Here is a 13,693-nt window from a genome sequence, read left to right on the forward strand (position 1 = left end):
CCTCAAACAAATTCTGACAGAAAATCAATTTTATTCACTGGAAGTGTTCAATGTCTTACTTTGCTGGCTAGTAACTTAATCATTGCAGTTCTAGCTATTACTTCTAATTTTCTTATTTAGAAATTAATGCCTCTTTGATGTTGTATTCAAAATACAACTCGAAGAATGAATGATAATTTGACTGCAGCACTGGCAGAAGCCTGTAACTTTATATCTAAAAAGTGATGCATAAAAGAATGCATTGAGTGATGCTCCAGAAATCCAACTTGGAGCTGATTAGATCTGGAGTAAACATACAGGCAGCAACATCCACCTGGAGAATAAAACTCAGAATGAAATTTCAGGTTTCTTGCCACTCAGAGAGGCTCTCATAAATACAAGGTAAATATAACTAAGTTTCTAGTTTCAACATGCTGTTATAAAAGAACCACTGCTTAGAAAAAGGTCAAATTTGAACAGAACATTATCGAACAAGGGAGAAATGTTATGAATACAAAATTTTTTAACACCTGATGGCACTGTAAGTGGCAGAACATGAAAATAGAAGACATGGGGCACATAGCTATTTCTCAGTTTGCATCTGAGATGCTCAGTGTGACAGTCTCAATGCTGAATTGCATGCTGCTTGTCAAGTTCTTTTACAAGAACAGTGACCATGCACCAGTAGCTCTGTGTAAGTTCCAGACACTCAGCGTATGAAAAAAGATATTGGTCTGATCTCTGCCAAGAAACTGAAGAGAATGTTTACAAAATGCAAAAAGATAAGTTTTTTTAAAAGCAATTTAGCAGAGGGAGTAAAACAATTGATCTGACATCAGTAAGAGATGTGGCCAAATCATTGCAGGAGCGGTCAAGCAGTGGTGCGCAAACATGAAGTGCACGGGGCATTGCCTGAATTTTGGACATGTCTGTGAGCACAGTGCATAAAATTATCTATGTTCAGAAGTTGCTCCACGCTGACCTGGCAGTAAGGCAAACATTTGCTTTGCAATTTACTGCTTGCATGGAAGTGGACAATGAATGGCCATAGAACATTCTGTGGACAGACAAAGCCCATTTCGATCTCCAAGGACATGTCAGTACATAGAATTGCAGAGCATGGGCTATGAAAAATCCACTCCTGTATCAACCAATACTGCTTCATTTTGCAAAGGTAAATGTGGAGCGGGTTGACGGTTGTTTATCAAGAAGCATTTTTTTTCTTTTTTTGAAAAGATGGATCCTGCAAGTCCTGTTATCTGTGCCATTAATGGTGTACGCTACGGCAGTCTTTTGAACACCAACGTCATTCCAACCCTTCAATAACATGAATGTGTGGATAGGACCATTTTTATGCAAGATGGCGCTCCTCCACACATTGCACATCCAGTGAAGCTGCTGCTGCAGAAGCATTTTGGAAATGCTATAATTATCAGCCATGAACTTTCCTACAGCTTGGCCTCCCAGATCACCTGATCTCCATTTGTGTGACTTTTTGCTGTCGGGTTATTTAAAAGATGTTGTGTTTCAGTGCTCTTATTACAAACACAGCTTAAATGAAGGCACTCATATTGCGCAACAGATTCTGAACATGGCCCCTGAAACACTTCGATGTTTTGTGGGACATGCTGTTCCTTGGTTTCAAATTATGGTAGATATGGTGGACAGCATACTGAACTCATCTTGTGCAAGTCTCACGACATTTAAAAAATTATTTCACAGTTGCTTTTTATGTTGTTTTTGGCCTCAGAACAATTAAAATCTAATGTCATTGTTGGTTTTTATGTGGTTTTTTGTTTCAGGACAGTTTAAAACCAATTTTTCCCATCTGATTTGGTATGTCATTGATGCGGTGGATGGGCTTACCTAACAGTGGCAGAACAGCTGAATGCTAAACTTGTGTGGTCGTGCACATTGCATAGTATGGTTGGTTTAATGTGCAAACTTGCACCACAGCTGTCATATTGCACTTCATATGTCATTTTTAGCCAAACCCATTTATGCTAATATGCAAAGCCTACAGTGCCGTATAGTGGCAAAAAGTTCATTATATTTTTTTTGTTTCCGCTATGTTGCCCCCTTCTTTAATAATATTTCACCAAAATTTGGTGTTATTCTGAGCAGCACTTTTTTTTTCAGTGTTTTGAAACTAGGACTTTAATTATAATCACCCTATATTTTAGATGTTTCCCTGGAACTGTTTTCTGCAAATATGCAGCAACACAGATAAATAAACCTCCTTAACTTATTGAATAACATCCAGGTAATTACAATCTCCAATTTCACTAGAACATTTTATATCTTAAAATTAAAAAGAAAACTCACCTGCTTATCATCAAGAGGACCAACACCAGAACTAAATTTTAATGTGTTTCTGTCACTCCAAGAGCCTCTCATGAATATTTTGTGCCTTTCACTGGAGCTACGGCCTTGAAACACACTTTTCAGGTAACGCAGACAAGTAAGTTTCTTAACTTCTTCAATAACTTTTTGACCATCTGGACTATCTTCTTTAACAGCAGAGTCCTAAATTTTATGTGCATGGAAAAGAACAGACAAATGAAAAAAGGAACTTCATCATTGGAACAATAGCAGAAGGAGCTACTGAGGGAAGGAATCCGCAGGGGCAACCAAGGATATCATACATGCAACATGTTGGATGTAACATATACATGAAAATGAAGAGGAAGGCAGACAGAAGAGAGGAATGGCGCTATGCTGCAAACCAACCTCATGGTTGAACACTAAAAGAAAGAATCTAGAAAGTACTCAAGTAGCTAAACGGCAACAGAGATTTCAGATACGACTCACCGCCATATTAAGTTCTCCAGACTTATCATCATCATCTTCATTATCTGAGGCAGCTTTACCAAAATGCTCTAAAAGCTCCTCTATTCTATTAACATCATCATCAGAGTTGGCCATTCTAGATGAAGAAGCCTCATCCATTTCTTGACTTCCATCAGTGTTAACCACAATTGTAAAGGTATTATTTATAGTTTCTTCTTTCTTTATAATACTGGAAGTATCTAGACAAAAGGGGCATAAAAAGATTATAAACATATTCTATTTAAATCAGTTATAATAATTACAATGAAATGCCAAGTGTTATGGCACAAAAGTTAATAAGTAGCTAAGTGATTTGCAAAGTACTGCCAACAGACAGTTATTGGACCTTCAGTTAGACTCATGCAGACATTTATTATAGTTGCAAGTACCTGACAAGAATTATCAATCCATGAATATATGATATCTGAATAATTGCAGCGGGGCATATGTGCTGTTTCATTTCAGAAGTTGTCAGGATGTGGTAGCAGAATACTGGTAGCACACTATCAGAAACTGCTCCTCTCTTGGGCAATTATAACCATCCAACAAAAACTATGCGACACATGTTCTGACATATAAATAGAGATTTGTAGTTGGTAAGTACAAATGACCAGATTCATATGCAGTATAGGGCCTATGAACTTGTGGGACACATTTGTTATTAAGGAACTGTGAAAAATGGTGGTAGCTTCATGAAAGCGTGAGTTGTAGTTTTATGATATGATTTGGATTCTCTGGTAAAACTGAACCAAGCACTGTGTGAAAAACACTATGATCAGATGCTAGGTGATCACAGATTACTATATAGATAATGAGGATATTTTCCTTCTTCAATGACAATGTACCATATAACAAAGCAAAGTTAATTTTCAAATGGTTTATATAGCACCGTGAACAAATTCAGTGACTAATACATTTAGTTTTGGAGACTATAAATGAAGTAAAATACTTCTAAGTTATAATTGAATGCTCCAATTGCAAACTTTGATCTTTCTTCTGATACTAACAACATTTCAAATGGTATGACTGTACATATCTTTCACAGCTTTCTACTGATGGGTTGAGTCTGTAGCAGAGAGAGTTGTTGGCCTAAAGGGGATCACAGCACAACATCCAGACACAATATGGCCCAGATGTGCATTTGAGTAATCACCAGAGACATATAATTCTAAGAAAATAAGATTAGTTATGTACAATATTAACAAATACATCAAATGACTTTCATTACCTCAGAGTGCCATGATTAATATGCTGATCATTATTATGAGTGGCATCTGAAAAGTATGCAATAAAATAAAAAGAAGGAATTCATAATAACAATACATACATCAGAATAAGAGTGCCACATGTCAAATGTAGGACAATCAAACTTTATGTGATAGCAACACAAGATAAACATGACAAATGTGTTGCTTTCTGAAATTAAGTAATGGAAGGAGTAAAGGTAACAACTCACTGTATATCAGTGGGTCATCAACAGACACACAAACATGACTGACAATGTTACTAATTTTCAGACAAATACTTCTTCAGAATTTCCAGGAAACACATATTCATATTCATACATAGCTAAATTGTCCCTGCTGAACAGATTGTGCCAACACTGCAGTTTACATTTACTCCTTCCATTATTTACATTCCACCAAGCTTATATTGCTTTCGGAACTGGTATCTAGTCCCTTGGTGATAAAAGATGAGACAATAGAACAGGAAAGAATTAAAAAATATACAAGTAATGGGTGAGTGGAGGGGGAATCATTTGAAGTGGGATTTGTGCCCCATGTGAAGTTATAATACATGGAATGGAATTCAAAAAATAGAAGCATGATTTAAAAGATTCTCACACTCTTAGGATATTATTCAGGAACTTTCTATAGTGAAATGACAGTATGAAATATCCTATTTCATATCTTTGTATTCCATCCCAGATTTTCCACTGACTGATTTTGCCATAGTGAAATGAAAAGTACAAAATAAATATGTAGCCAGTCACTGATACTATCATCACATACTCTCTCTTGATCCAGCTGGAATGATCAATATAACAATACAGGATTCCCAGCTTTCTACCTTGAAGAATATCACTGTATTTCATAGACTTTATTTATTGCTCATTCTGCAAGTTACACACAACAAAGCTCAATGGATTTCCATTGCACTGTGTTTTTCTGTGTTTTCACTGAATAATTTTACATATAAATTATGAACAGCTGTCGTGATAGATCACTTCACTGAAAGGAACATGGTAGTGTGGGGAAATGAACTAATTGAGACTCTCCTCTGGTAGCACAGAAAATTAGCATAAGACAATAGAAGTGGAAGATAAGGGCCCATAAAGGTTGAATTACGCAGGGCTACAAAGGAACAGTGAAAGTTAAGAGGGGACGAGGTGAAGAAGAAGAAGAAAAGGGAAAAATGAAGAAGTAGATAACAAGATTGTGTCCTAAGCTGCTTTAAGCCGAGTGTAAATCATGTCCTGGAAACTAATTGACATAGGATCTTTGTACTAGGGTTTTTTCAGATGATGATAAAGTTATGGTTGTGGACGAGGTAGGAAACAGTGTTGACAGGAAATCGCAATGTGCCCTTAGAATGTCGGCTCTCTCAGTACCACTTCCCTACTTTATAAGCTCCACGAACACTTTACTGGACTAGCACTCATGTAGTAAAAAATATCATAGAGGAACAGCTTAACCACGGCCTGGAAGTAAACTGAAGCTCTGGGGGCAAGTAGAGCCTGGGTAGCTCAGTTGAAAAGGGCACCGCCTGAGAAAGATGAGGTTCCAGGTTTGAGTCCTATTCTGTCACAAAAGTTCATTCTGTCAGTAAGTTTCAAAAAGGCATACACACTGTTGCAGAGTGAACGGTTCATTCTGGAAAGAACCTTCAGCCTGTGGCTAATCTATTTCTCCATTCTATCCTTTTCCCAGGAGTTTTAATCCAGCAAAGTATCCAGGAAAGATTCTGTCAAATTTGGAAAGGAGGAGAGATGTACTGTAGCACAGAAGCTGTGAGGACAGACTGAAAAGAGCCTGGAAAGAGCACTGTCTGCAAAAGCCAGCTTTCCTTGTTCAAGTTCTCATCTGGCAGACAATTTTATTCAGCCAGTAAATTTTACAAAATTACTGATTGTAAATAATCCTTTGGGGCTGTATAGGTACAAGAGGTTACCATCTGGCAGAGCCAGTGCTCCTACAATATGACAACAATTCTTAAAACAAACAACACAACAAACCGGGTAAACGCAACTACTGCACTGAGTACATCCCAAAGCCAATCATATCATCCACCTTTTGAATAATTTACACATAAAAATTCAATTTCAGTGGATCAGTTTAATCACACTCTTAATTGGTAAACCTCTAGGACACGATCCAATACAGAATTGGCCCAGTGCTGATGCACAGCAACTCTGATGTCATGGACCAACATCTGCACCTATTTTGCCATTCAGCATTCACCAGGTAGAGAGAGAACCAGAAACCATATACTCACAACATGCCAGGTGCTCAGATTCCACAACAGTGACCATGGGGATGCAATTAGCATGAACATACATATATATCAACATGCATACCGACAAGGAAGAGTCGAAGACAGTGATCATCAAACTGCGACCTAAATCCAGTATTCACGCAGCCCATGATTATCAGCTGTATTTTATAATAATATGCATCTAGCAACTAACAGCTGATTCTAAAAAGTCAACTAACACTACGAGCTTCTTAAGAGTGTAGTTTTCCTGCTCACTAATGAAGCAAATACTTACAGAAACAATAATGCTTCATTTTAAATGAGTTCAGTGTTTCATCCACAAGCTAAGTAAAGTTGGACACTTAGCTTGAGGGCAGTCAGGTACGTAGGACAGCCACTGATGGGTTAGAGGGTCAGATTAGGGAGAATGTTTTATGGTTTATCTTCAAGTACTGAAAACTCACAGCATGTGTGGCTCACACCAATCAGCAGCTATGGTATACATTCTGACATGGAACTAACATGGATCCAGAATATGCATAAAAGCAAATAAGGTACATATTTGTTGCAAAGAATATGAAATTAATTTAAGTCTGTTGCAATACAAGGCAATGAGTATAAGAAAAGTGGCATTCAGAACATTTAGTAAACATTTGTGATTGTGTCTCATAAATCTTAATGTATTTAAATAAAGTACAATTAATGTTATTGATCAATTAATTGTCCACTCACAGAGACAACACAACACTACTTCATTAGGCAGTTACAGAGTCAAAACTAGGGTGGCACAATCTGCAACAGAGAACAGTCAACACGAAGTGTTCCAAATAGTGCCAACTTTTAACAACCAACTTATCATGCCCTTACTGTAGCTAGTCTATTGGGGACTCATAACATACACAGTTACACAGGTTACCAACTAATAATAAGATAGGTGCATACTGATGGTATGCAATGAAAACCTCATAAATCCATTTTGTCAAATTTTGCAAGAGAAGCAAAAACGATTTCTTAAAAAATAATATAAGGTGATACAGAAAGTTGCTGCATGTGTAATCGTATAGTTGAAGCCTCGTTATCGACAGAGAAGAGAAAGTCATGCACTTCGAAATCTCTCTCTGGATGGAGGTACTGATGTAGCCACCTTTGAGGTGGAGGTCGATGCCTAGGAAAGTGGCATTTTGGGTTGAGTAGGGTCAGATGAAGTAAATGGGGGAGAAAATGTTGGGTTCTGGAGAATGTGGATAGAATGTCCTCACCCTTGACCCAAATTGCAAAGATGTCATCAATGAAACTGAACGAGGTGAGGGATTTAGGATTCTGTGTAATTAGGAAGGATTCCTCTAGATGGCTCAAGAACAGATTGGCATAGGATGGTGGCATGCGGGTGCCCATAGGCGTACCCCGAATTTGTTTGTAGGTAATGCCTTCAAAGGAGATGTAATTGTGGGTGAGGATATAGTTGGTCATGGCAACTATGAAGGTGGTTGTTGGTTTGGAATCCGTCGGGCATTGGGAAAGGTAGTGTTCAATAGCAGTAAGGCCATGGGCATTAGGGATATTAGTGTAAAGGGAGGTGCCATCAATAGTGACGAGCAGGGCATCATATGGTAAAGGGACAGGAACTGTGGAGAGTTGGTGGAGGAAATGGTTGGTATCTTTTATATATGAGGGTGGGTTCTGGGTAATAGGTTCAAGGTGTTGGTCTACGAGAGCAGAGATCCTCTCAGTGGAGGCACAGTAACCGGGCTACCTGTGAAACCAGTCATGTGATCTACAAGCTAAGCTGCAACCACTGTGCTGCATTGTAAGTGGGCATTACAACCAACAAGCTGTCTGTCCGCATTAATGGCCACCAGCAAACTGTGGCCAAGGAACATGTGGGCCGCTCTGTTGCTGAGTATGCTGCCAAACATGATATCCTTCATTTCAATGACTGCTTCACAGCCTGAGTCATATGGATCCTGCCCAACAACACCAGTTTTTCTGAGCTACGCAGATGGGAACTTTCCCTACAATACATCATATGCTCCCGTAACCATCCTGGCCTCAACCTTCGTTAGTTATTGTCCTCACCCATCCAGCCGCTTCCCTGTTCCCATTCCAGCACTACACAACCCTCATCCCACTATCACACACAGTCTTTTTACTTCTCTCCTTTTCCACTACCCCACACTCTCCCCACCTCTCCGCTGCCCTCCATCTAACCTGCAGCACTTCACTGTCCGCCATTCCTATCCTAATATCCCTCCCTCTCCCAGCCCCAGTCTTCTCCTTACCCCACCCAGTCGCCACTCCCATCATGCACTGGTGCTGGTGTTCGCAGTGTGGTTTCAGTTGCTTGAGACTGCAGTCGTGTGTGTGTGAGTTGTGTGTGTGTGTCTGTTGTCTATTTCTGATGAAGGTCTTACTGGTCAAAAGCTTTATTTATGACAGTCTTTTTGTAGTGCCTGTCTGTGACTCAGCATCTCCACTATATTGTGAGTAGGAACTTTCCTTTTCATAATATTGGCTATGATAAAGTGTTCACTGGAGTGTTTATACTAGCTATTCCACATTCCTCTTTAATTATCCATTATTAAACCTACTCCAGGATTACCCCTATTTGCTTTGTATTTATAGTCCTGTATTCACCTCACCAGAAGTCCTTTTCCTCCTGCCACCAAACTTCAGTAATTCCCATTATATCTAACTTCAAGCTACCCATTTCCCTTTTTAAATTTTCTAACCTACCTACCCAATTCAGGGTTCTAACATTTCGTGTTCCAACCTGTATAAATGGCAGTTTTGTTTCTCCTGATGATGATATTCTCCTGAGTAGACTCCATTCTCCAGTATATTTCACCCGAAAGGATTCAACCATACAGTAGAGCTGCATGCCCTTGGGAGAAACTATGGCTGCAGTTTCCCCTTGCCAGCTGTACTGTCGGTGCAACCACAATGAAGGGGTATCTGTTGAGAGGCCAGACAAATGTGTTTCCTGAAGAGGGGCAGCAACCTCTTCAGTAGTTGCAGGGACAACTGTTTGGATGATTGACTGAGATGGCCTTGCTGTGCTAACACTGTGAACTGGTGAAAGTGTGTGTGTGTGTGTGTGTGTTTTGAGGTTTTCGGGCGCTAAACAGCGTGGTCATCAGCGATGGCAAAGAGGGTGACACTTGAAACGCTTCCCTGATGAACACCATTCTCCTGTACGTACAAATCAGATAGCACATTACCAACCCGATATCGAAAGAGGCGGCGGGAAAGAAAGGACCGAATGAAGATGGGGAGGTGGCCACGAAAGCCTCACTGATGGAGTTGATTGAGGATAAGGCGGTGCCAAGTAGTGTCATACGCCTTATTAATGTCAAAGAATACACCTAGACAATGCCGGTTACGTAGGAAGGCCTGCTGGATGGCTGCCTCAAGCAGGATCAAGTTGTCTATAGTTGAACGACATCTCTAAAAGCCACACTGAGAGTGGCTAAGGAGCTGCCTGGTCTCGAGCAGGCAAACCAGGCGACGGTTGACCATGCGTTCCAATGTCTTCCGGACACAGCTCGTCAAAGCAATACTCCGATAACTACTGGGATGCATTCGGTCCTTTCCCGGTTTGAGGAGGGGAATCAAAATCGCCTCCCTCCACAAGTCAGGGAACGTGCCGGATGACCATATCATATTAAAACAATTCAGGAGAACTTCCTTGGATGGCAGCAACAAATGCTGCAGCATGCTGTACAGGATTTGATCATCACCTGGCGCAGTATCATGAGCCACAGACAGCGCCGAATCCAGTTCCCACATTGTGAAGGGACAGTTGTAGGGTTCAGAATTTGGAGACCGGAAGTCCCAGTGATCCCTCTCGATGGCAGTGCGGTAGCGGCAGAAATCTGGATCACAGTTAATAGTGGCAGTAGATTCCGCAAAATGCATGGCCAGTGTCTGGGAAATGTCTCTCGGCGCCTTGAGGAGACATCCCTGACGCAGCAATGCCGTGACAGGTAGTTGGCTGCGTTTCCCGGAAATCCTCCTGATCGCTTCCCATACTTTCGTAGAACTAGTGGAGCGGGAGATGGAGTTCAAGAACGATTGCCATGACCATCGTTTGCTCTCTTTAATCACTCACCGTGCCTTGGCCCTTGCCACCCGAAAGGCCGCAAGATTGTCAGCTGAGGGACGGCACTTGAAGCGGCGCAGAGCTGCTTGGCAAGCTCGGATGGCTGAGCGGCAATCAGTGGTCCACCAAGGGACAGAACGCCTCTTGGGATGACTTGAGGACCGTGGGATCGACAATTCAGAAGCATGGGAGATCACGGCTGTAACATGGTCGACCCATTCGTGGATGCTGGCACGGTGTTCCAAAACAGCTAAATGGCTGAAAAGTGTCCAGTCAGCTCTGCAGAGGTGCCACCTTGGCGGCACTGGTAATGCCACAGTCTCAGCCAGGAGGCGAATCCAAATGGGGAAGTGGTCACTAGAATGGAGGTCAGCGGCAACCTCCCACAGAGCAGAATCCGCGAGTGCTGGAGAGCAAAAGGAAAGGTCAATAGCTGACAACGACCCAGAAGCAGTACAGAAATAAGTGGGAGCACCAGAGTTGAGGATGCACAGTTCTTCGGATGCCATGAGGCCTTCCAGAATGCAACCCCTGGGGCAAGTAGTCGTAGAGTCCCATAAGACATTATGAGCATTGAAGTCCCCAGAAGGAGAAATGGGTGGGGGAGTTGGCTAATAAGGTCTGTGAGAGCCTCAGAGTCTATTGCATCCTGAGGCGGCAAGTAAACGGAACAGATTGTGAGCCTCCGCCCCACAAGAAGGTCAACTGCAACTGCTTGCAAGTCCGTAACGAGAGGGAGCTCAGATGAGTGGTGCATGTCACGGACAAAAATCGCAACACCACCCTTTGCCCTTTCCCCCATCAGATCATCTTTTCGATACACGGTATAGCCCCGTAAAGAAGGAGCATCAGTGGCCCGAAAATGTGTCTCTTGGAGACATAAGCACAAGGGACGCTCTCGTACAAGGAGTTATAATTCGCCCACATGCGTCCTGAACCCGTTCAGGTTCCACTGTAATGTGGGAGCCAGTGATGAGGGTGGCTGGATTTTCATCCTGCCTCTGTGCTTTGGAGGAGAGCCCATACTGGCCGGAGATTTATTCCTGGGGCGAGAATATCGCCCCCAGTCGTCATCAATGTCCATCAGCTCCGATGGCGACCCAAGGGAGATGTCAGACAGTATGATGGCATCATCATCGGACTGACCCTGACTAGTCTCCTCAGGTGGCAAAACCTTCACCTTCGGCATCTTTGTCTTGGGGGGCTTAGAATGCAGAACCTTGTCAACAGTTGGAGCTTTACTCGCCTGGGCAGAAGGCGCCATATGGGGAGGGGCAGGAAGTACCCCAATGTCAGCAACCACGGCCTTGTCCGACGTTGTGGGGAGAGCTGCAGGTTGCAAAACAACCGCAGCAGCACAAGTGCACTGGCAAACGCTGGTATTAGTGCTGACACTAGCAACCTCCATTTGTGTAGCAACAGTGGCCAACTGTACCGGTTTCTGCAGAGCGGAAGCGAAAGATGTTGTAAACACAGGAGGCTGCATGGCCTTAAAGAGCTTCTTGGCCTCACCATAGGGGATGCGCTTAGATGTTTTGATCTCCTGTATCTTCCGTTCCTCGAGATAGATGGGGCAGACCCGGCTCCAGACAGGGTGACTCCCAGAGCAATTCACACACTTCACAGGCGATGAACAATCGGCTCCTTCATGGGCAGGCTGACCACATTTACCACAAGTGGCTATCCCATTACACCCCAACATAGTATGCCCAAAGCGCTGACATTGAAAACAGCGCATTGGGTTAGGAAAATATGGCCGTACTGGCAAAAGTAGGAAACCCGCTTTAACATGCTCTGGGAGTCTCGGGCAATTGAACATGAGAATAAACGAGTCGGATTTGACTAGGTCCCCATCGACTCGTTTCATAATATGCTTCACGTCGACAATACCTTTGTCAGCCCACTCAGATTTCAACTCGTCCTTGGGGATATCCATCAAGTCCCTACATGTCACAACACCCTTACTATAGTTCAAAGTGGAGTGGAGCTCGGTCTCGATAGCGTACTCTCCGAGACAGGTTGCTTTCCGAAGAGAAGTGACTTGACGGGAACTAGAAGTTTCAACTAACAGAGTCCCATTACGCAGTCACTTCACAGATTTCAGTGTTCCTGCAATTCCCTCAAGACCCTTGTGGATGTAAAAGGGAGAAACCCTCTCAAAGCTACCTTCCTTCTGTTTGACAATCAAAAACACATTCTGGTTATCAGCATGTGCTCTGTTACGACAGTCTGATAAATCTCTAGTAACACCAGGCGCTGGAGGACTCGCAGCACGAAGTCGCTTTTTCGATGGGGTGTGTTTTCCTACCAGTGGCCCACCCAATCCACTGGTAGGGGGAAATGTAGAGGTCGAAGGGTCCATTGTGGTCCCACGAGCAGCTAGGGAACTAAAGGTCCGCTCAGACAGAGCCCCGCGTGCCTGAGTAAGCCTTATACAACTGGGGTGCGGCAGGTGCCCCAGAGGTTGCCCGCTTGCGACTGTTCCACCCCAACAGCCATGCATCTTATATGCGCGCAGCACACCGTAAGATTGAGGGGTTTTTATAGAGGTTTACCTTCCTCGCAATCCAGGCGGTCAAGCCAAGATTACCATTCCCCGCAGCAAACAACATTCCACCGCCGCGCCATGCAGTGGTCGCTGAAGCATGTCCAGGGGTTACGGAGACAGGAGACTGGCGGCGCTGACCAGTTCCCAGCTCAGGACCCCGGGGTCGCCAAGCCCGTACTCAGCAAATGAATGCTGAGCCCCTGGGGGGACTGGTGAAAGCAAGAGGAAAATAAATATATATTATATTCCTGACATTGTGCCAGAATGAGAGCAATATGCAGTATAATAAACTCAGAAAAAATCTTCAAAAGGCCAAGATTGATAGTACAGCATTTATTTTGGTAGCCGGTTTCAGTAAGGCCGGTTTCAGTAAGACTATGTCAGAATCCTCACATCTTATGCTCCATACATTCACATAATCTTCTCCATCTGTGCTACACATCATGTCACATCACGATTATGCATGCGAAGATCATGAAAACCATTGTATATTGGCATGTCAAATTTAAAATAAACAACATATACAAACATAAGGATAGTGAACAGAAAATGCAGGACAATTTGGCATTTAAAAGACTAATATGGATGCATGATGAAAATATACATAAAAAGTGTTATAACGAAAAGACAAGTGACAACACACAGACACTCTACAATGAATGAAAAACCAATGTAAGAAACTAACGATGGCAAACAAATAGAAAGTGCAAAGGGTATCTCTGCATATAAACACAGTGTTAATACGACAAGCAGCCATGAGGAAC

General features: G+C 42.5%; 1 protein-coding gene across 1 annotated transcript in view; it reads right to left on the reverse strand.

The window, feature by feature from the left end:
- LOC124805499 overlaps positions 1-13,693 on the reverse strand; it is a 139,438-nt gene that overhangs the window by 32,602 nt on the left and 93,143 nt on the right. The window contains exons 6-7 of the mRNA XM_047266063.1: positions 2,791-3,008; positions 2,305-2,505 (exon numbers count right to left, since the gene is read on the reverse strand). Coding sequence (XP_047122019.1) covers positions 2,305-2,505; positions 2,791-3,008 — 419 coding nt within the window. The remainder of the gene's footprint in view (positions 1-2,304; positions 2,506-2,790; positions 3,009-13,693) is intronic.

This window comes from Schistocerca piceifrons, chromosome 7, assembly GCF_021461385.2.
Source record: "Schistocerca piceifrons isolate TAMUIC-IGC-003096 chromosome 7, iqSchPice1.1, whole genome shotgun sequence".
Classification (NCBI taxonomy): domain Eukaryota; kingdom Metazoa; phylum Arthropoda; class Insecta; order Orthoptera; family Acrididae; genus Schistocerca; species Schistocerca piceifrons.